Genomic DNA, 18,983 nt, shown 5'->3' with positions numbered 1-18,983 from the left:
TAGGTGTGAAGTGCAATCAAAATGCACGAGAAGGTGCCACAAAGGGGGGAGAGCGCAAAGCGGAGGTAGGAGCGGTAGCATGGGGGCTCCGGGGCAGGTGCCAAAGTTGTTTAATCACAAGACTTTAACACACAATTTGTGTTGTTCGGAATTGAGGGGAATCGAGGCTACATTTGGGTTGGGCCCTCACAGCCCATCCCCCTCTACCTTCTGAGTGCCCCACCCACTACACAGCCCCTCCAGCACATTTTACATATTCTCTCAAAGAGAAAAACAGAGTTTTTCTGTGCTTTAGTCAAATAAAAAGCTCATTAGGCGAGTTGACCAAATTGCAACGTGTTTCAGAGTCTCTTGACTCTTTTTTGTTTTTGTTGTTTTTTTTTGGGTGCAGAGCCTCGGGACAAGTACAAATCCAAATATTAAACCCTCAAACAAGCAGGGGGTGAGGAAAAATAAGATAAAATAAATGAAAAGCAAATTTCAGGTTGGGGAAAAAGCCCCGAAAACCCGAGAGCCCGACAAGACCTCCCCAAAAATCAGACGAGAAACGTTAAAAGCAATTAAAATTGAAACTGTCGAATGGATGCTGCTGCTCCACTGATGGTAATGATGATACTGATGCGGATGATACAATGATGTTGCACGAGTGGGTGGGAGTGGCCGGCCTCTTCTGCCTCTGGGTCAGACAAATAATTAACTCGAGGCGGAGCTGCAAAAGTTACAGTGGATCTCATAGGTCCAAGGTATTTTTTGGGTAGAGCTTTCACACCTAAAGATCGATCGATCACTAATAAAACGATCGTTTTTGAGGGGGGAACTTTTTAGAGGGTTGTTCTGTCTGCCACCTAAATGTATCTTCTCTTTGCAGCTCTTTTAATATTCGTTGAAGCTCATTCTCCATCCACTTCCCCCCAAACACTCAACTTAGTTTCCATTTAGTTTGTTTATTGCTTTGAGCAGCCATCCAGCCATCCATCCAGCCATCCATCCCAACCATCCGTTCCTTTCCATCCATCGATGTTATTTTGGGTATTTTTACTTTAATTAAATTTTACACAAATATTTTGCTGTGCAAAAGTATTTTCCCAAATTGAAGTTCTATGCCGTTCATTCCGGCAATGTCCTATCCATCCAACCCTCTTCCAGCCGAATGCCGCTCGAGGGGGATGTTCGGGCGTTCTCTGACAAATGGTCACCTGTTTGAAAGGTAAAGCCCTCCTCTCCTCTCCATGCCTAAAAGGGTTTCCATCTGCCCCAGGGGGCAGGGCACGGCTCAAGGGGGAGGACTATCTTGTCGGGATTTCTCGACAGGCGCCAAAAGACGACGAGATTAAGTCATCGAAGCGGCAACACGGGCCAAAGGAAAATGTGGAAAGAGCAAGGGAAAACCAACAACAATAATCTAGCTTTCATTGTGTCCCACTGATTGGGGGGGAGATGCAGTGGATGTGAGCTGTGGGTGGCACTCATCGTTTTCCCTTTTTCAAAATATTTTCATTTGACAAATTTTGAAGATTTTTTTAAAATTGTATTTATATTTTCTTCGGCTTGCTGTGTTTTGGTGGTTGGTTCCCCGGTTGATACCCAGCTATTGAAGGGTACTACAGGGGTATGTCTATGTGTCATGAGTACAATGTCTTAGAGACTCCTAAAGCCGGACAAATCATAGTCTAAGACATTCTTTTTTATAGAGATAATACTGAAAATTTGTTTGTTTAGCTTGAGTGTTCATATGCACCAAATACCATTGCCATCAGATGATACTTGCAGCCAGAATTGTATTTAAATGGGTTTTGTCATATCGCTCAGGATATCCCTTATTCGCTATGTGCGCCATGGAACCCTCAGTGTCTTGTCTGTTCCAGAAAGTGGAGTATTTTATTTTGCTGTTTATTTGCCCAGGGGCCCATTGCTTCCTCCCCTTTATCCAGGGCAGGGCTCACTTTAATTTGGTTTCTTCTCTTGTTATTTGCGGATTGTATATTGTGATGCTCGAGCACGTAATTATCCTTTTTTGGAATGCTTATCCCACTCCCTTCATTTTTCTGGGCTTTTGCATTCGCTTATTTACTTATTCATTTACTTTCGGCTTTACTTTCCTCCTGCACAGCCTTTTGGCCATTGCCCCGTTTTATGACATCTTGTTATTTTTATTGTTATTGAGTTGGCCCTTTGTTGCCGACAGACGGCGGGCCACAGACGGTGTGTTCCAAGTCGTAGACTTCTCCCCCATTGTTGAATCGAGGTTATTAATTTTTATTTATTTTTTTCGAGCTTATTAGGCGGCATGTTACGATACGTTTGCCCCTGCCCCAACCCTACCCCCAACCATTCCAAGAACATTGACAACTTCATTTCCGAGGGGGGAAGAGAAATCTCTCACCGTCTCGAAACGAATAAAAAACGGATCAAATATCATAAGACCCGTGTCAAAAGAAATGTCCGCCAGTCCGTCTCTCACACCGGTAATCTTCGGTTCTACAAGATCCAATGGCTTTGATTAGAAATCAAAGCCTTTTGCCGGAACCAACAATTTTCGCTGTAATCAAATGCAAATTATCAACAGCAACAACACATTGGGGATGTAAGGGGCGTGTCCCACCGCCAGCAGGAACAACAACAACTACAACATCATCATCATCATCATCATCATCCACAAAAGAAAAAGTTTCGCTTTGGTTTATTTGTATTTGTATTTTATTTTTGTTCATTTTCCTCATTTCTTGACCACAAAATGTATGTAGATTTTGCCGTGGGTTGCTGTCGGGTTGCCTGCTGTTGTTCTTGTTGTTGCTGTTGCTGTTGGGTCTCATCTCAGATTGAGATTGAGACATTTCCAAGTGCGACTTCTTGGCCATCGTCAATTAAAACGAATCGGAATTGGATACGAGACATAGAGAGAAACATAGAGAGAAGTGTGTGAGAGCTGCTACAAAGATGAATGGGTTTTTGTGTGTCTCGAATAGGGGATATCCCCTACAGCGTGTGGTAGTTGATTTATCTGGAACATATTTTGGGGCTCATATTGTTTTGGGTTCTTACTAGACAGAAATATTCCTTGCCCATTGCATTGCTTTACCATTTAGAGGTTGATTGAGAGTTGGGATTGCCTTGCCAATATGTCAGCGGTAGGAAATCTCTTGTAATCTCGCTGCATCTTCGAATACCCTTCAAACTTTCATCGTATAGGACAAACCATACACCTGCTTTTGATAGGGTATCCAATGTACAGCCGCTGGTCAGAAGAGCGGCACGCCTATCGATTTCCACCGCTCCACAGATCAAACACGCCAAAGCGCAATCAAAAAGCGTTTTTAATAATGCGCTAAGTGATTGTTAAGCGCGAGAGTTGAGAGCGGAGAGACCCGTGATGGCTTGCCCAATCCAACAGATAGGCCAAGACCTGAAGGCTTTAATGAGTTTGCCGGTCGGACAACTTGCAGCCTACGCGACCTTCGAGCGACACCCGCACCCACACCCGCGCCCGCATCCGCGCCATGGAGGTGCTGGGGCGCACTCTGCGATGCCTATTAAAACTCAATTACATTTAATTAATCAAACCAGACGAGGGGGCGGCCAGGCGGAAAAGAGATGCGAAGATTGTCGGAGGCTCCAGCTCCCTCCAGAGGCAACGGACACCTCCGATGACGTTGCACAATCAGAAAAGGCGCCGTTGCACGACCGGAATGCCAATGATGGAGCTGTTACTGGCTGCCACTAGATGATGGAACCCAATTGACATTGGCTTCATTAGCGATAGAAACACAGAGACAGAGACAGAGAGAGAGAGAGAGACAGAGAGAGATGGAGAGACAAACATCAAATTATCAGCTCAAACAAATTGAAGTGGCTCGACTGTATGCATAAACAAATCGGTCAAGTTCCGCCGCAGCACAACACTCCACTCCACAGATTCGAGGCGACAAATATTTCGAAATTGATTTCGGGGCATTGGCATTCCACAGCTCCCACAGAGAGGATGATGATGCTGCTGCTGTTGGCCCCTTGAGGAAGTGAAAGGTGAAAAGATGACAGTCAGCAAGATGGGAAAACGATGAGTCGAACGAGTGTCCAGTCGGATTGACTGACTGGCTGACTGATGAATGAGTTTGAGTCTGACTTTGAGTTTTCGAGTGCATGAATGAACGAATGTCCAGCGAGGTGGCATGGAACAATGGGCACTGGTCGTGGCTCTTGCACTTTAATATGCAGGCAACGTGAAAGATTTTACAAAAGGATTCAGTCACCTCTCGATTGCTCTCCGGACACTTTGACCTTCACTCAGTGCTCAGTGGAGAAGGCACTTATGTGTCGAATCTCAAAGTTCATTCATTTTATTCCCCCTGACACACAAGGCAGGCAAAAGTCAAACGCCAAAGCCGGCACCACCTGCCCTCCTGTAATAATATTTGTACACCTACTCCCACGGCACAAGAGGGAAAAATTACTTCATCAAAAGTTCAAAATGAATAAGAAGTGTCTCCCCAAAAAAGATTGCAAGTACACAGAAAGATGGAGAGAGAGAGAGCGAGAGAGATGGAAAGCGAGTGAATGAATGGAGGTAAGGTGTCCAGCTGCTGTCCCGATAAGAAACTCATAATTGGTGTCATTAAAAAAGCCATTTCGGAAGTTGTTAATCTTCCGCCGAGTCGCATCGGACCCGGGGATGGAACACTGGCACTGGGACTAGATGGGCGATGAGTCTGCAGATGGTGGGGCACAACAATTATGCCAACTAGGGGGAGACAACGGGAGACAGCAAAAAAGAAACACCAAGCCGAGCTAAAGATACATAAATATGTAATTTATTAAGAGGAGAGGCAGCACAAAAGAAACAGCAGCAGGAACAGTGAAGAAACCGTTTACAACAATGCCATGACTTTTCTTTATTGTTATCATTATTTAGCCAACTGATAAGACGACAGCGCAGCACAGCACAGCAGCCACATGGAGTTGTAGGAGTCGGCGGGTAGGGGGGTATTCATGGAAAGGGCAAGCGGACTTCCACTGCCACAGCAGGCTGAATCTGGGATTGGGCACCGTTCCCCATGGCTTCGCGTTATTCATATATTCTCGCTTCGCTTTTTATTTTGTATTTTTGTATTACTATCTTTGTCGTATTTTTTGTCCTCTTTTAATTATAAAGTGCGATAAATGTGACAACAACACAAATTGTGAAAGATAGTCAGCAGGAGCAGCGAAAGAGGAGAGAAGACTAGGCAGAAGAGAACAAAATGCAACAAATCGAAGAAGGAACACACTAAGAAAACTAACCAGGGATAGAGTTATATTTCAACTCTTTTGGTTAACATATCCATCGTAATCTTCCCATCGATCTTTGTATTTGTTTGCCAATATTTCTGAGAGCCTTACTTCCTAGTAATAGGTATTACTCGGAAATGGAAGCAGTAAGTATGAGACATATTTAATAAACACAATGCTAAAGAAAGGTGTCAAGAGTTCTCTGAATTATATGCCAACTCACACAAAGCAAAGATACTTTGCACTTTCTTTAGTTTTAGTTGAATTTGGAAATAAAGTTTCCACAAATCCATATTGATCAACCTTCTATCTTCTGCCGTTTTACTGCCAATCGCTTTCCATAATGTTATGCAAATTTAGATGTTCCCGCGAATTGCCATCTAGATCTGCATTACATTTAAAAGAATTTCCAAGTTTAGCTACTACATTTCTCAATTAAAAATCTATTCCCCAAACAATACATATCCACGTCATATTCCCCTTTTGGGTTGTCCAAACGATGGGTATAACCCACCCAGAGGCAGGGTATTAACCAAACAGAAGCAAAACAAAAGTCGTTAAGGGCCAGTGAGGGAGTTTTTTCATCTGGTTCTTGTTTTTGTTTTGTTTGTTGTGTGTGTTTCTTGTTTTGTTTTTTTAAGGCCGCCTGCTGACTGCTTTTTGTGAGGAGTTGGCATTTAATAAACACTCTAAACAGAAGAGGAAGAGATAGGGACAGGACACCCAGGATGGCAGCAAAGAAGAAGGACTGGGACTGGGAGTGGGACTGGAACTGGGACTGGCGTGGTCTGGACTATCCTTTCACAGGCCATATCCAAACCTCTAGGCCTCTGCTTTATGAAATTGCAAATGTGTCCCATAAAGTAAAATGGCACTAGATAGTAGGAGCGGAGCCACACAGAGAGGAGTACGAGTGACCACAAAACGAGCCAAGAGCCGTAAAGGGAGACAGATACCAGATACTACAACCAGTCGGAGGGATACTTCCTCCAGTGGTCTGTACGAGAGTGTGTACGTATGGTGCAGGGGCCATCTTGTGTTGCGGCTTTGTCTTGGCCATAAATATTATCTACACTTGTTGGCCCATAACTTTCTGGCCTCCCTTCCAGCGGTTGCTCGTTGCTCTTTTTCTCTCTCTCTCGGATTCCGATTCCGATTCGGACTTGGATTCGTCTTTTTCTTTTACGACTTCCCAAGGTTTGGGGTCTGTGGTGTTAATTTTTGCCTTTTGCAATTAAGTTTTCCTTCCGTTTTTGTGCTGCTGCTGTTAGGGCAGCCCTTGCCAATCGTTTTGGACCACAAAGAAAAGCTTAAGATACACACACAAATGTATAGATAGTACGTTTTGCCCACTGCCATTGTCTTAATATGCAAATTGCATTGTCTCCAAGAGTTCCATTCCCATTCCCATTCCCCAATTGCCATTCCAAGACGCAGACCAAAGGTTCAATTGGAGAGCAGATTGTGGATTCGATTGTGGTGCAGCTTCCGTTTATCTCTTTGACCTCGAGCGTTTCCAGCTAAATCCCCACAAATATTGTTTATACACAAATATATATAAATATTAATAAAGATTCCATTGGCGGGGCTGGGGGCGGGGAATCATGACCAGATCGGAGATCAGAGCGAGGGAAAAGTCTTTACTTATTATCATTGTTTGGTTGCTCATTGTGTGATTTGCTTCTCGCTGGCCTCGTTCATGTTACTTTCACGATTTGTCGTCTCGCGCGGGTATCGCTGCATCTGCATCTGTATCTGCATCTGAGTCTGTGTCTGAGTCTGCTGCTCCCCCATCTTCTAGCCCTCCATTGACAATATACTTTATGCCACATTCAAGTGAATGGCAATGCCAAATGGAAGCTATCAGGTAACTGGATTTGTCCAAGTACTTGGCTTCGCGGCCTCGACTTGACTCTTGGCCCGAACTGAAGCAAGACAGCCTAGGAAGTTAGGCATCCCGTATCCCGGCATCTCCATCTCCATCTCCATCCCCACACACACACAGATTACAATGGGAAATGGCAAAGGCATCGCCAAAGAGCAGCGCGATCAAGCATCGTGTGAGAAACTAATAATCCATAGCCACTCATGGATTAGGAGTCTGAGAATGGGAGTCACAGTTCCACAGTTCGAATTGAAACATTTATCATCTGCAGAGTGCAGTTTCTTGAGTGCCGCCTTTTACAGCATGAAAGAGTAAACCCATGACTGGGCACGCTGATTCAGTTGAGTGTTCATTAAGCAGATAAACGAGAGATGGCACCAGAGATTCGGCTTAAAGATGTGACTAGAGATACATGTATCCAAAAGAGAATTGTGACAGATACAGATCATAATTGAGGAGCGGTGCTCAGAGGCTAAATAAGGCTACAAAATAATTCTTATTTTGCAGACCATCAATGGAAATAGTTTTATTGTAATTCCAACCCAAAACCCTCAGTCCTTATCCCCTGTTCAATCCCATGCTTTGCATCTACTTCCTGTTCCTCCTTGGCAGGACACAAATTTATGTCGTTTTTACACTTTTATTGGCAAATACCTTCCCCGTTGCTCAATGGGAAATCGATTTATGTTGTCACTAATTGATTAGCTGCACCGCACACACACTCACACACACACACACATCTGCTCCCTTGCTGTCTGTGTTGTACACTGGAAATCATAATAGAACATTTCCATTTGTGCAACCATTTGCACACCTGTTAGGTGCCTCTTTTGGGTATGGTTTTTTGGTTTTTGGGCATGTTAAAAACCCACCGAAAAGAAAAGGCTTGAAAACTGCACTTCATTGGGCATCTGAATACGAAAATGAATGTGAATGTGAATTTGAATGCATGGGCAGAACCGTCTGTCCATGGTCCCAGGGACTCTCAGGGACCAGGTCCCTTGTTCCGTCTCGCTCTTTGGCTGGAACAAATGTTAATAAATGCACAGAGGAGGCTGCACGAGGGCCATGGCCAGGGCCGTTCTCATACATAGTTTTGCATGCATTTTACGTTCCTTTCCATTGAATGGGCAGAAATGCGAAACAGGGCCAGAGAGCCACAGAGCCAGGGGCAGAACAGGACAGGACGGGGCAGGGCAGGGCCTGAGCAGCTGCCGCTCGGAAAACTCATTGAACAATTGACCAAATCGAAGCCTCAAATCCCGAAAAACAGACAATAAGTGCACAATGCACGGGCCTTCTCTCGCTCTCTCACTATCCAGGGCAGGATTCGATTCCCTCTCAGATCTTTATGCTGAAATTTAGCGAAAAACTCACAGAAAAAAGGAAAAAAGAGATTAAAATCCATGATAACGAAACTGCGGCGACTGAGTGTGTGCGACCGAGGAGGAGCAGCAGGCAGACACGCCCAGTCTGGGATAGTTTATCTCATCATGACCAATACCGGGCACCATTTCCCATACCCATACAAACAGGACATGACCATAACCCACCGTAAGCCATTGTCATAAGTGTATTCAGTTTTTCATTGTCCAGTTGTCGGGCCTCTGGTGGCATCTCTTATTAATTTGCTTAAGTGCCATAAATGGCAACAAAACGGCAACTCGGAATGGAGAGGGAGAGAAAGAGGAAGCAGACACTAAAAGTACAAAAGGATTTGAATTTCTGTATTTCCCAGCTGGAGATTTTACACGTACACAGATCCGAACCGAACCGAACCGAACCGATCCTCGGATCCCCCGATCCCCTGAGCACTCCCTGACCATGACGAATTGCCAAAAACTACAATAAAAAAACGAAACGCAACCAAAAGAAACTATTTAAAAAGTGAACTCTGAAATAGTAGTGTTCTGTGGAATACTCTTACAAAATGTTGCACAATAAGTGGCTCGCCCTGAACGCCGCAAGGAATGACATTTGACTTTGACAGGTTACAGGATATTTTCTCGGATCTCTGTAGATGATCTTTGAAATTCAACAAAACATAATTAATCTTTTGTTATGGATAGAAGTTGAGTTCTTGGAGAATATTTCAAGGATGGGAATGATTCGACTGCAATAATTGATGGGTAAAAAACATAAATAAAATATGGGACATAGTTTAAAATATGTTAACTAAATTATGGTCCACGATCCTTAGTCGCAGTAACCTCTGCGCCTAGTGAGAGTATCTCTTTGTCTCTCTCTTTGAGTTACGCGAGCTCTCTGCGACCTGCAACAAGTTGCAGCAATCAGCGGAGCGGAGAGGAGAGGAGAGGAGCAAGAGCAGCAAAGGGGGAGAAAAACGTATAAAAAAAGACCTGAAAGATCTGCAAATAACTGCATGTGACATTGAAAATGCCGCCAGAGTTTGAATCGGAATGAAATCCTCTCTCTGTCTGCCCCCTCCCCGGTGGCGCGTCTGATTTATGCTTGTGCCGCTGTGGCAGTGGCAGCCCAGCAGCATCTTTTGACCTTTCGGCCGCATCGCATCGCATCGCATTTCAGGTCCCGATCCCAGTCTCAGGCCCAATCCCAGGTCCCGGGTCTGGCATTCGATTCTAGGGAATCTGTTTGACCATAAAAAGATAGACAATCTTTGGGATACACTGCGATTGCGATCCGATTTTTAATTGACATTCACACGCGTCGGAGCAACAGACGGGGCGAAGAAGTCTCTCTGCTTAATTAAATGCAATCATGTACAACTCTATTGAGGGGACAAATCAGTAGCTGCATATTTTTGCGCATTTAAAAATCATTTATATGAATTAGCCCCTTGGCGGATGGTAATTAAGGCGTGGCCCTGGGGCACAGAGTCCACCACACAAACACACACACACACCGAGAGAGGGAGATTGAATCCACTCGAAAGATACGCTACGAGTAAACAAACAAAATGCAAATGAAACAGACAACAGACAACAGAAGAACGCAACAAATGAAACTGCAACTACAACCACAACTACAACTTCAACTGGCAGGGGAAAATGCTAAAACAAAACATATTGCCGCACTCGGTAGGCCATGTGCGGCAAGTGCTGCTGCTGGGCTGCTTGGCTGCTGGGCTGCTTGGCTGCTGGGCTGCTGACATTTCAACACCACACGAACCAGCAGCGCTATCAGATAGGCAGCACATCCACAGCTGCCCCACACATCCGCAGCAACAGCCAGGTCCGACTACGACTCCGACTACGACTCTGACTCTGAGCTAAGCGCAAGCGAATGATCGAGCACCCAAAAAGTAAATCGAAAATGCATCCAAATTCCCAATCAAAACAAGAAGAAACGACCACCAAGGGGTTGCTGAATCTTTTGATACCCTTGAGTCAATAATCCCTAGAATACGATTTAATATAAATTATCATCTGAATTCTGCTAAAGTAATCTTCAAAATTTAAGTATTTTCTGGCACTCCTCTGCTAATGTGGATCAATAATGCATGAGTATATCCTCAAATATATTCTCCCTGGAACAAACGATCTGTTCAAAATCATAATGCCCTTTGCCAAATAAGAAAGGGTACAACAAAGATCAAAAACCCATCCATGGAAGCGAGGTTGCCCCGAGGGTCGGACACTTGAGTTGTTGTTGGTCGGATCAGCGGGCGGGCGGCTACCGCAGCAGCCGACCTTTCACATCACCTGCAACCGTTGTTGATCTAGCTGCTGCTGGATTGTTTATCTCATAGATACGCCACACACCCCCACGCACACACACACACACACACAGCCACAAGATACACTCGAGCGCATGCACACGGGCGATATTTTCAACACCAATCAGACCGGGCCAGGCCACACACTCAATTGAGTTTTCTTTGTTTTCCACGCAAGGTGAAGCTGTATTAACTAATTAATGGGCCCGGCCCAGTAGGCAGGAAGGGCGTGAAGGCGAGACAACTTAGTACAGAGATATTTCTGCGATTAAATGTAATTTTGTAACCAGTGAAACTGACGCCAAATGTTGTAAGAAAAAGGTTCACAAAAAGAGCTAATTGCATGGAATCCTGTACTTGTCAGCATAGATGGATATACCCTCATACCTCTCAGTGATATTCCGCAGATATTGTCACTTAACTTTAGCCAAAAGTGTGGGACACCATAAAGATCCAAGCTTATTGGCTCTGGAGAGAGACCAGCCTAAGAGTGTTCATAAATCTGCTGAGATTCCCCGTTTCGAAAGTGTTTGGCATTTTCGTGTGTAGGATTCCTGCCCCCTCCGACTTTTCTTCGATGTATTTTCATTTTGGGACCAATTTTCTCTCTCTGCCGCAGCACTCTATCGGTTCTGTTTGTGCGTGTGTTTTCCATGCGACTTAATTAGGAAACTTTTGGTTCGTTTTATTTATGTGTCTTAACGAGTCGTTTATTCAACGCACCCTCTCAGGGCAGGGCAGGGGCAGAGGCAGAGGCAGGGGCCTACGCTGAACCAACACCAAATCGAAGGCTGAGCACACAAACATTTTTGAAAATTTGTTTATTGTTTTTCTTCGGGGTCCTCCGCGCACTAATTTGGGAAAATGCAAGAAAGACGAAGAACTGAATATCGAAGTTCGTATTTGGAACTGGAAAATTAAAAAAAAACGTGGAAGAAAAAGAGAATTGAAATAATTGTGTGCCTTGATTTAAATAAAATAACAAACAGAAGAGAAAAACATTTTCTGAGAAAACTAAACATAAATTCCTCTCCATCGGGAGACGGGATGTGTGGGGCCCAAAGTGAAGCCATGAAAATGGGTTCTTTATTAGCGACAGGATATCAATGGAACATCTAAGAATCGTACACAGATACATACATATGTATGTACATGTGTGTGTGTGGTGTATACATTTATTTCTTTGTATATACGTTAACGAGAGAACAAGTTGGAGTGTTCTTCGACTCCTCCTCGACTCCTCCTCGACTCCTCCTCCCTGATCTAAAAAACTTATTTTTAAGCAGACATTTTTGTTGTTGTGCGCTGTGCTTTTTTGTCGGTATTTCTTTTCGCTTTATTTTTTATTGTATTTATTTTTTGTGCCGCTGGCAGCAAACAATTTGTAATCGTTGTTGTTGCCGCCGCCCGTTGACAAGGAAAATGTTGCAGCTGCGGCACGCGGCACGCGGCAGAGAGACACGCAAAACGAAAGCAAGCGCAGCGTTGCAGTCGCCTTAATTGCAGTCCAAAAGGAAGCGCCAAAAGAAAAATGTTTTTCAGTTTTCCCAAAAAAATAAAAAATACCCCCCCGAGGCAGGGTGGGTCTGTGTCTGTGTCTTCTGAATGGGGCATGCAACAGAACGAATAGTTTAGACTGGCAGAATCTGAGAATCTGGGGTACGTGTGGGCTGTTACACACACCATACTTTAATCCATTACTTGTGTTCAACGTTTGCTATGAAAAACAAAAACATTCACGGGGTATGCCCCAACAGCTTAAGAGTGTCTTTTTTTTGGCCATCAAATGAGACTTTTAGACACAGAGGGCGCTGGTGTACAGTTCCCATGAAGATCTTATGACTAGTGTTCGCTTCAGATCACGCTTTCACATATGTATGTAGTTGGCAGGCTGTTAAGGGGAGTCCATGGCGAATAATGCAGGGAGAGAATCATTACAATCCATATGAGATGGTATGACTAGTCGTTCTTCTCATTTTCATAGCTGTCTTTTCCTCTAGTTTCCGAGTTACCGAGAAACACTCCGGCACACATTAGAACCCTACTGAAAATTAAACAATTGTCACTCCATTAAAATGGGGGAGCCCCTCCGTTCTTTCCAAATGATTTCATAATCGCGTATGCCAAATGCTCAATTATCATCGGAGTAGGTGACAGACAGACGATGCGCCTCGGGGTGCAAAAACTTTACATCTTAATCGCGCCGTCAGGCCGAAAGAGCTTATTATAGTACGGTACGGTACGGTATGGTATGGTACGGTACGGTATGGTAGATACAGTCGGAACACCAGACAGACACAGAGGGAGGTGTTGCCCAGGGGCTGATCTAATGGCTGCTTGGATGTTAGATGTTTGATGCTTAGGATTGTTAAATGCTTGCCTCTATGCTGTACGGCTTCTTGTGGATGGATGATGATGATTATTTCTGGGTATTGTGAGCGCTTCCAGCGAAGAAAGTGCGAACAATTTATGAAAGTTGGCGGCTGTTTACGACTGTTTCTTGTGCGGGGCTTTTACGATGAAAATGTTTATAAACACTAACCGATTCGGAGAGCAACAGTTCAAAGAGTGTGGCAGGTTCCTCCACCATTCCGAGAAAAGTAGAGCACTCAAAAGATCAGACAAAGACACTGACGACATAATGATTCGAGTGTGAATCAGCACACAGTGCTTGAGCTTTGTTCTCATTTGAAGGAACTCAAAATTATTAATTACCACGAAATGCACGTAAACAGCGTTGCAATTTTTCCCAACCACTTTTGATAAATCACAGAGCCACAGACAGGATGCACGCCGACACATGCCAGAGCGCCAGAACATTGCCACAAACACCAAAACAATTTTGCGATGAAATTGTCAAATTGCAAGAGCCCAGCCCAGGCCAGCTCCACTCCACTCCGCTCCGCCCCACCGCAACCGCAATCGTACCACCGACAAAAGCAACAGCAACAGCAATTGAAAACCCCTCAATGGGTTCACTCCTCTCTCCCATATCCCACTCGTACGTACGTATACTAGTCGTATGGACAGCACGAATTCAATTCACAATTTTCGGGTAACTGAAAATCACTGCGAGGCGAACGCAATCAATCATAAAACGGTGAAATGTCGACCGACCAGCCAGCACTCGCAGGAGAGAGCAGCGGAGCAAAATTGAAAACGCTCTGGCAGGACATGGGCAAGGAAAAGCCCAAACACAAAAAGCACCCAGTACCCAGCACCCAGTACCAAAACCTCAAACCCCAACACCACGACAAAGCAGTGGAAAAACATACAGGAAGGAAATACAACACACAAAGGCCGTTGAAGGAAATACCCTAAAAAATAGATATATTCGTCGTGAATTATGAGAGTTTAATAAACAAAATTCTACTGCCTAATAGCCGCACATTTAAGGACTTTCCCCTTTCTGCCTACTCTCAATGCCCAACATTGGGAAAGAGTATAGCCGAAACACATCAATGGCGAAGAGCAAAGTGAAAAGCGTAACGTAGAATTGGCTTTTGGTTGGGCTCCTTCTCTCTGTTTCGCTTTTGGTTTGGGTTTTTTGTTTTGTGTTTTTTGGTGTTTCTTTTTTTTTTGTTTTGGTTTCTATTTTTTTGGCTATGGAGTGAACCGAGCGAACACTTTTCGACAATTTATCAATGGCTCTGACTGCTGCTGGGTGTTCCTGCTCCCTTTGAAGCTGCAACTGAAGCGTAAGCCGAATGCGGATGCTGGGAGCTTAGCCGAATCTGCTCCTGACCAAGCGGCAAAGCCCCCCATCAACACAACAACAAATGTTCCACAACTCTCTTTGGCTCTCTCTCTCTCTCGCTCTCTTTATGTGGCAGTTAATTAGAGATGCCAAACGGAGAAAATCCGCTCCGTTGTGCGTTGCAGAGATATCAAAGAGTTTCCATTTCCATTCATAACTTGCAACAGTTTCACTGTGTCAACACAGCCGGAAACATGCGTCTGCCATACGACCACAAGATACTCGCAAGGAAGGCCAAGGACTCTGTGTATCTAGGCGAAAACATACGTCGAAAGGGCAGCAATCATTGAGGATTGCAGCATTTAAACGCCACAAATCGAGAGTAATTTTGTACTCAGCACGAGTCCAAAATGTAGTCCTGGATGAGTAGATCACATCCTCACACTTCGAACTTGCACAATGAAAATAATGACAAGAATTCATTTCTATTCTTTTCGATCCTTTTGCAGTCATTGGCTCTAATGAACCATCAAAGGTTCGTCATTGTCTCAGCAGATAGCCTCACACATATTTCCGAAATCGAAAGACTCTAAGCAGCAAGGTACGAACCATCTTCACAGATCTTTTATCAACAAAACGTCATCTGTTCTGTTGGCCACAATCAAGGACACCAAAATTGCCTGCCTTTTGGGAACTTTCCCTTGGGTGCCAAGTCTTTGTTCGAATGAACCACAAAAACAATTTAAGCGGCTCCACAAATGTCGTTTTTATGGGAAAGTCTCCCTGACCAAAAGATGCAGCGCCATGAGACAAAGATACTGAGACGATTTCATTGTCTTTCCCCACACACCAAAAAATCAATCTTGGAGTGTTGGAGTATTCGTGGGGAGGCTGTGTGTGTGTGTGTGTGAGTGTGAGTGAGTGTTTTATCAAATTTGAACTTAATTACTGGACTCACCTTTCTCGGATAACACACTGCTGCGGCGGGAACGGCGGCAACGGCAGCTTGGGGTCCGGCTAATGAACAGTTTTATGCATCGCTTTAAGTCGCATTTGATTGAGCTCTCGATGGGCATTTTGTAATCGACGAAGTGAAATTTACATGGCCCCAAAAACGTCGAAGCGAACGACAAATCCACCCATAAATCAAGTTGCATTCGCAGGTCGTAAGTGTGTCATTAAAATTAATTATCTAGCATTTTTAACACCGAGCCAGAGTCAGAGCCGTACCCTTTTCGGTTTGGATGGGATAGGGTGGGATAAGATGGGAAGATTTTGAATGAAAGATGGGCGGGCAATTAGCCACACGCCGTGCTCTCGGAGCTCTGCTTTTTCTAAATATTTGCTTAGCTTTTGTTGACGATTCTGCATATACAATGTGGAGACGACGGACTCGACTCGACTCGACTCGACTCCGATTGCAACTGCGACAGTCCCTGACTTTGTTCAAATATTTGCGCTGACATAACTTTGTCTGCGGCTGGCATGCGCCATCTGCGGAGAGGGGGGGAACGGGCAGTGGGGAGAGGGTACAACAAGCAGTTAGGGCCTTCAAAAAGGGACTGTGGAGAGTCGCTTTGTCTGGCGATTGCCCCCCGGAGCAATGTGTGAAAGATAATTATAACATGTGTGCTCAGCATTGGGACTCTACTGGTTCTACTCACTGACTCCGAGCACTGAGTTCTGTTTGGTTGACACAACTGTCGAATGCAGGGAGACAGACCAACAGGCAGACAGACAGACGGACGTTCTCGTTGGTTCAAGTTTTTGTCTAGCCGCAAGCTGCAGCAGTCATCGTGGCCTTTGCCATTGACAGCTCTGCTGTGTCTCTCTGTCTGCTGGGGTCCAGGCACCATCCGAAAGATGCCAACTCAGCAGCTGTAGTGGTAGCCCCACAACCGTCTACCATCTTATGCAGCAGTAGCCACAGCTCCACCATCAAATGTAGGAGCTGCTCCGAACGAGCAGCCAGTAACCGCAGCAGTCGCCATCGAATGTCAATAGCAAAACTGTTTGCCAAAAGCATAACAAGCAGCAGGCAGCAAAGAATAAGCAAAGAATTTCAAACAGAGTAACTGATCGATGGGAAAGTGCCCTGGAATGAACACGAACCGTAGACTAGAGGATTTCCAGCTAAACAGTTTAACATACCTCAGCCACTGCCTTTTTAGTGGGTATCAAAGGCTGTAAGAGAATGAAAAGCGTAGAGTCATCGATTGTGGCATACCCTAGAGGTTGGCCCCACTCAAAGACGAAGTGAAAAATGCGAAAGCAATAAGAGAAAGAAGCGAAAAAAAAGCCAAACAAAGAAAGAAGTGAAAGCCTTCAAAAAAGTGAATGAAGAATGAGCAAAAGATTGAAGCGCAACTGAAAGGGAAAGATGGTGCATGGTAGATGGTAGGAGCTAACTTTAATGCAGGAAAAACACAAGAAATATCAGACTTACTCGTAACACCCGAGCATACCCCTTATCAAAAGCCAGGCTACAGGTCTGGGCCGAGCCCAGCCCCGACTTGTGTTCCAGTCGCTGATTCCCTGAGTAAGTAATTCAAAACAAATCGTCGCATAAATTATCCAACTTAAGCCAATGTCCCGCTAGACAAATGATGCTCCCCATCGCCCATCGCCCATCGCCCATTTCCCCCCAGTCCCCCAATTCTGCGACCCAACTCCAATCATTCTTCCCCTGCCCTGTCCGTTTTGCGTGCCATTTATTTCCATTTATCGCATTGGGCCATGGCCATATCAAAGTCACTGATAAAGACATTGAAAATAGACAGTTTACGGTGTGGCATTCATATCTGAATAGTCCCCCTGGATGTATGTAGCTTGTTAACTAAAGTGGCCTTTTCCCTTCTTTGCCTTTTCCTTCACAGTGTGCAACTGCAACAACCACGCGCGACAGTGCCGCTTCAATATGGAAATCTTTCGCGCCTCTCAGGGCGTCTCTGGAGGCGTCTGTCAGAACTGTCGACACTCGACCATGGGACGGAATTGCCACCTGTGCAAAGAGGGCTATTACAGAGACCCCACCAAGACGCTACAACATCGCAAGGTGTGCAAGGGTAAGTGTTTTCGTTGTGCCCCACACGAATATTTGTAGATAAAACAACAATCTTTTCTTTCGTAATTCCTCTCCCCAACACCAAGAACTGATTGCCAAATCTCTGACATTCCTCTGGTCCCGAGATTAATGCACAATTTACAATAATTAGCTACCGGAAAACAAAGTCCGAATGGAGAGCTCTGGGGGCAACCCTTTGCCGTCCCCAGACGACCTTCCAGTGTGTGTGTGTAGGGATTGTAATTTATGACCACGATAAATTCACGCGCTCCAATCGAAAACCAAAAACAACGCAAAATGAAGCAGCCACGGGGTGGCGGAGGAGCATGAGCAGAAGCGGCGATATTATCAAAGCAATGGAGATACCCTGCAACACTCTTCGAAAATAATACGAGTAGTAGCTAGATGTAGAAATATCCACGGAAAACTTCCCAAAGCGATACAAAATTGAATCACAAATGTAAGGAGGGGGAAACAATTTAGAAAAAATACTTCCCGTTTAGAAGATACATTAAATATTATGAAAATTGGTAGATAAGTAGATAAAAGGTACACAAGGAAGCATACTAACTCCAGATTATAGATAGGTAGATGGATACTGTACAGTGGAATTTCGGGAATAAATGTCCAACTTTGCATGCTTCCAACAAGGGTAAAGCCATCTTTTATAATCCCAAATATTCTACGTAAATATATATACATATATGAATACAGATTAGAGTGCGTAGAAGACACCCACGGAACACAAATTGATGAGCCTGCAATAATTTTCGATTGGCCAACAATCAAATCAGGTGGACCACAAAACCGACGCCGAAACCGCTCCACTATCTATGGGTTTCCTACTGCTCGTAATACATAGAGATATTCGTACAGCCCGCTGGGAATTCACATTCGAAAAATCTATGGCTAATTGCAAAATCATCGGAGGAATCGTAAACAAAAGCAACAGCAACAACAGCTTCCTTCAGTGGCAACATTTTATTGTGAGTGGTGTGGTGCGGTGGGGGGGCGAAAGGGGAGGCGCTGGAGTCGGCAGTCTTTGGGTGTCGTTTGTCATTGGGATGTCAGAAATTTTGTCGAACCGCTTTGGGGGTAGCTGACTAAGCATCATAATTCTCATTGTCCGCATAGCCGTTAAATCCAAATCAAATTCTTATCGATTTTTAATTAATTATCCGCCAAAGAGTCAGAGCCGAACCACATCGTAAATAAGTGCACCGCCAGCATTGGCACCACCCTCGCCGCCCACACTCCGGATCCGGATTTGGATTCAGATTCGGCTTCGGCTTCGGCATCAGCTTCGACTTTGACTTCAAATCAGAGACAAAAGGCGCCGCTGTGACAATTTTTTAAATTCAATCGCCTTCAGCGTCGT

The 18,983-nt window shown here is 44.7% G+C and overlaps 1 protein-coding gene across 2 annotated transcripts in view; it reads left to right on the top strand.

Moving 5' to 3' along the window:
• LOC117899163 (netrin-A) overlaps nt 1-18,983 on the top strand; it is a 44,499-nt gene that overhangs the window by 11,246 nt on the left and 14,270 nt on the right. For both annotated transcript variants that reach the window (XM_034809025.1, XM_034809033.1), the window contains exon 2: nt 17,418-17,606. In XM_034809025.1, the coding sequence (XP_034664916.1) occupies nt 17,418-17,606 (189 nt within the window). The remainder of the gene's footprint in view (nt 1-17,417; nt 17,607-18,983) is intronic.

This window comes from Drosophila subobscura, chromosome A, assembly GCF_008121235.1.
Source record: "Drosophila subobscura isolate 14011-0131.10 chromosome A, UCBerk_Dsub_1.0, whole genome shotgun sequence".
Classification (NCBI taxonomy): domain Eukaryota; kingdom Metazoa; phylum Arthropoda; class Insecta; order Diptera; family Drosophilidae; genus Drosophila; species Drosophila subobscura.
This window is presented reverse-complemented; position numbering and strand designations above follow the sequence as displayed.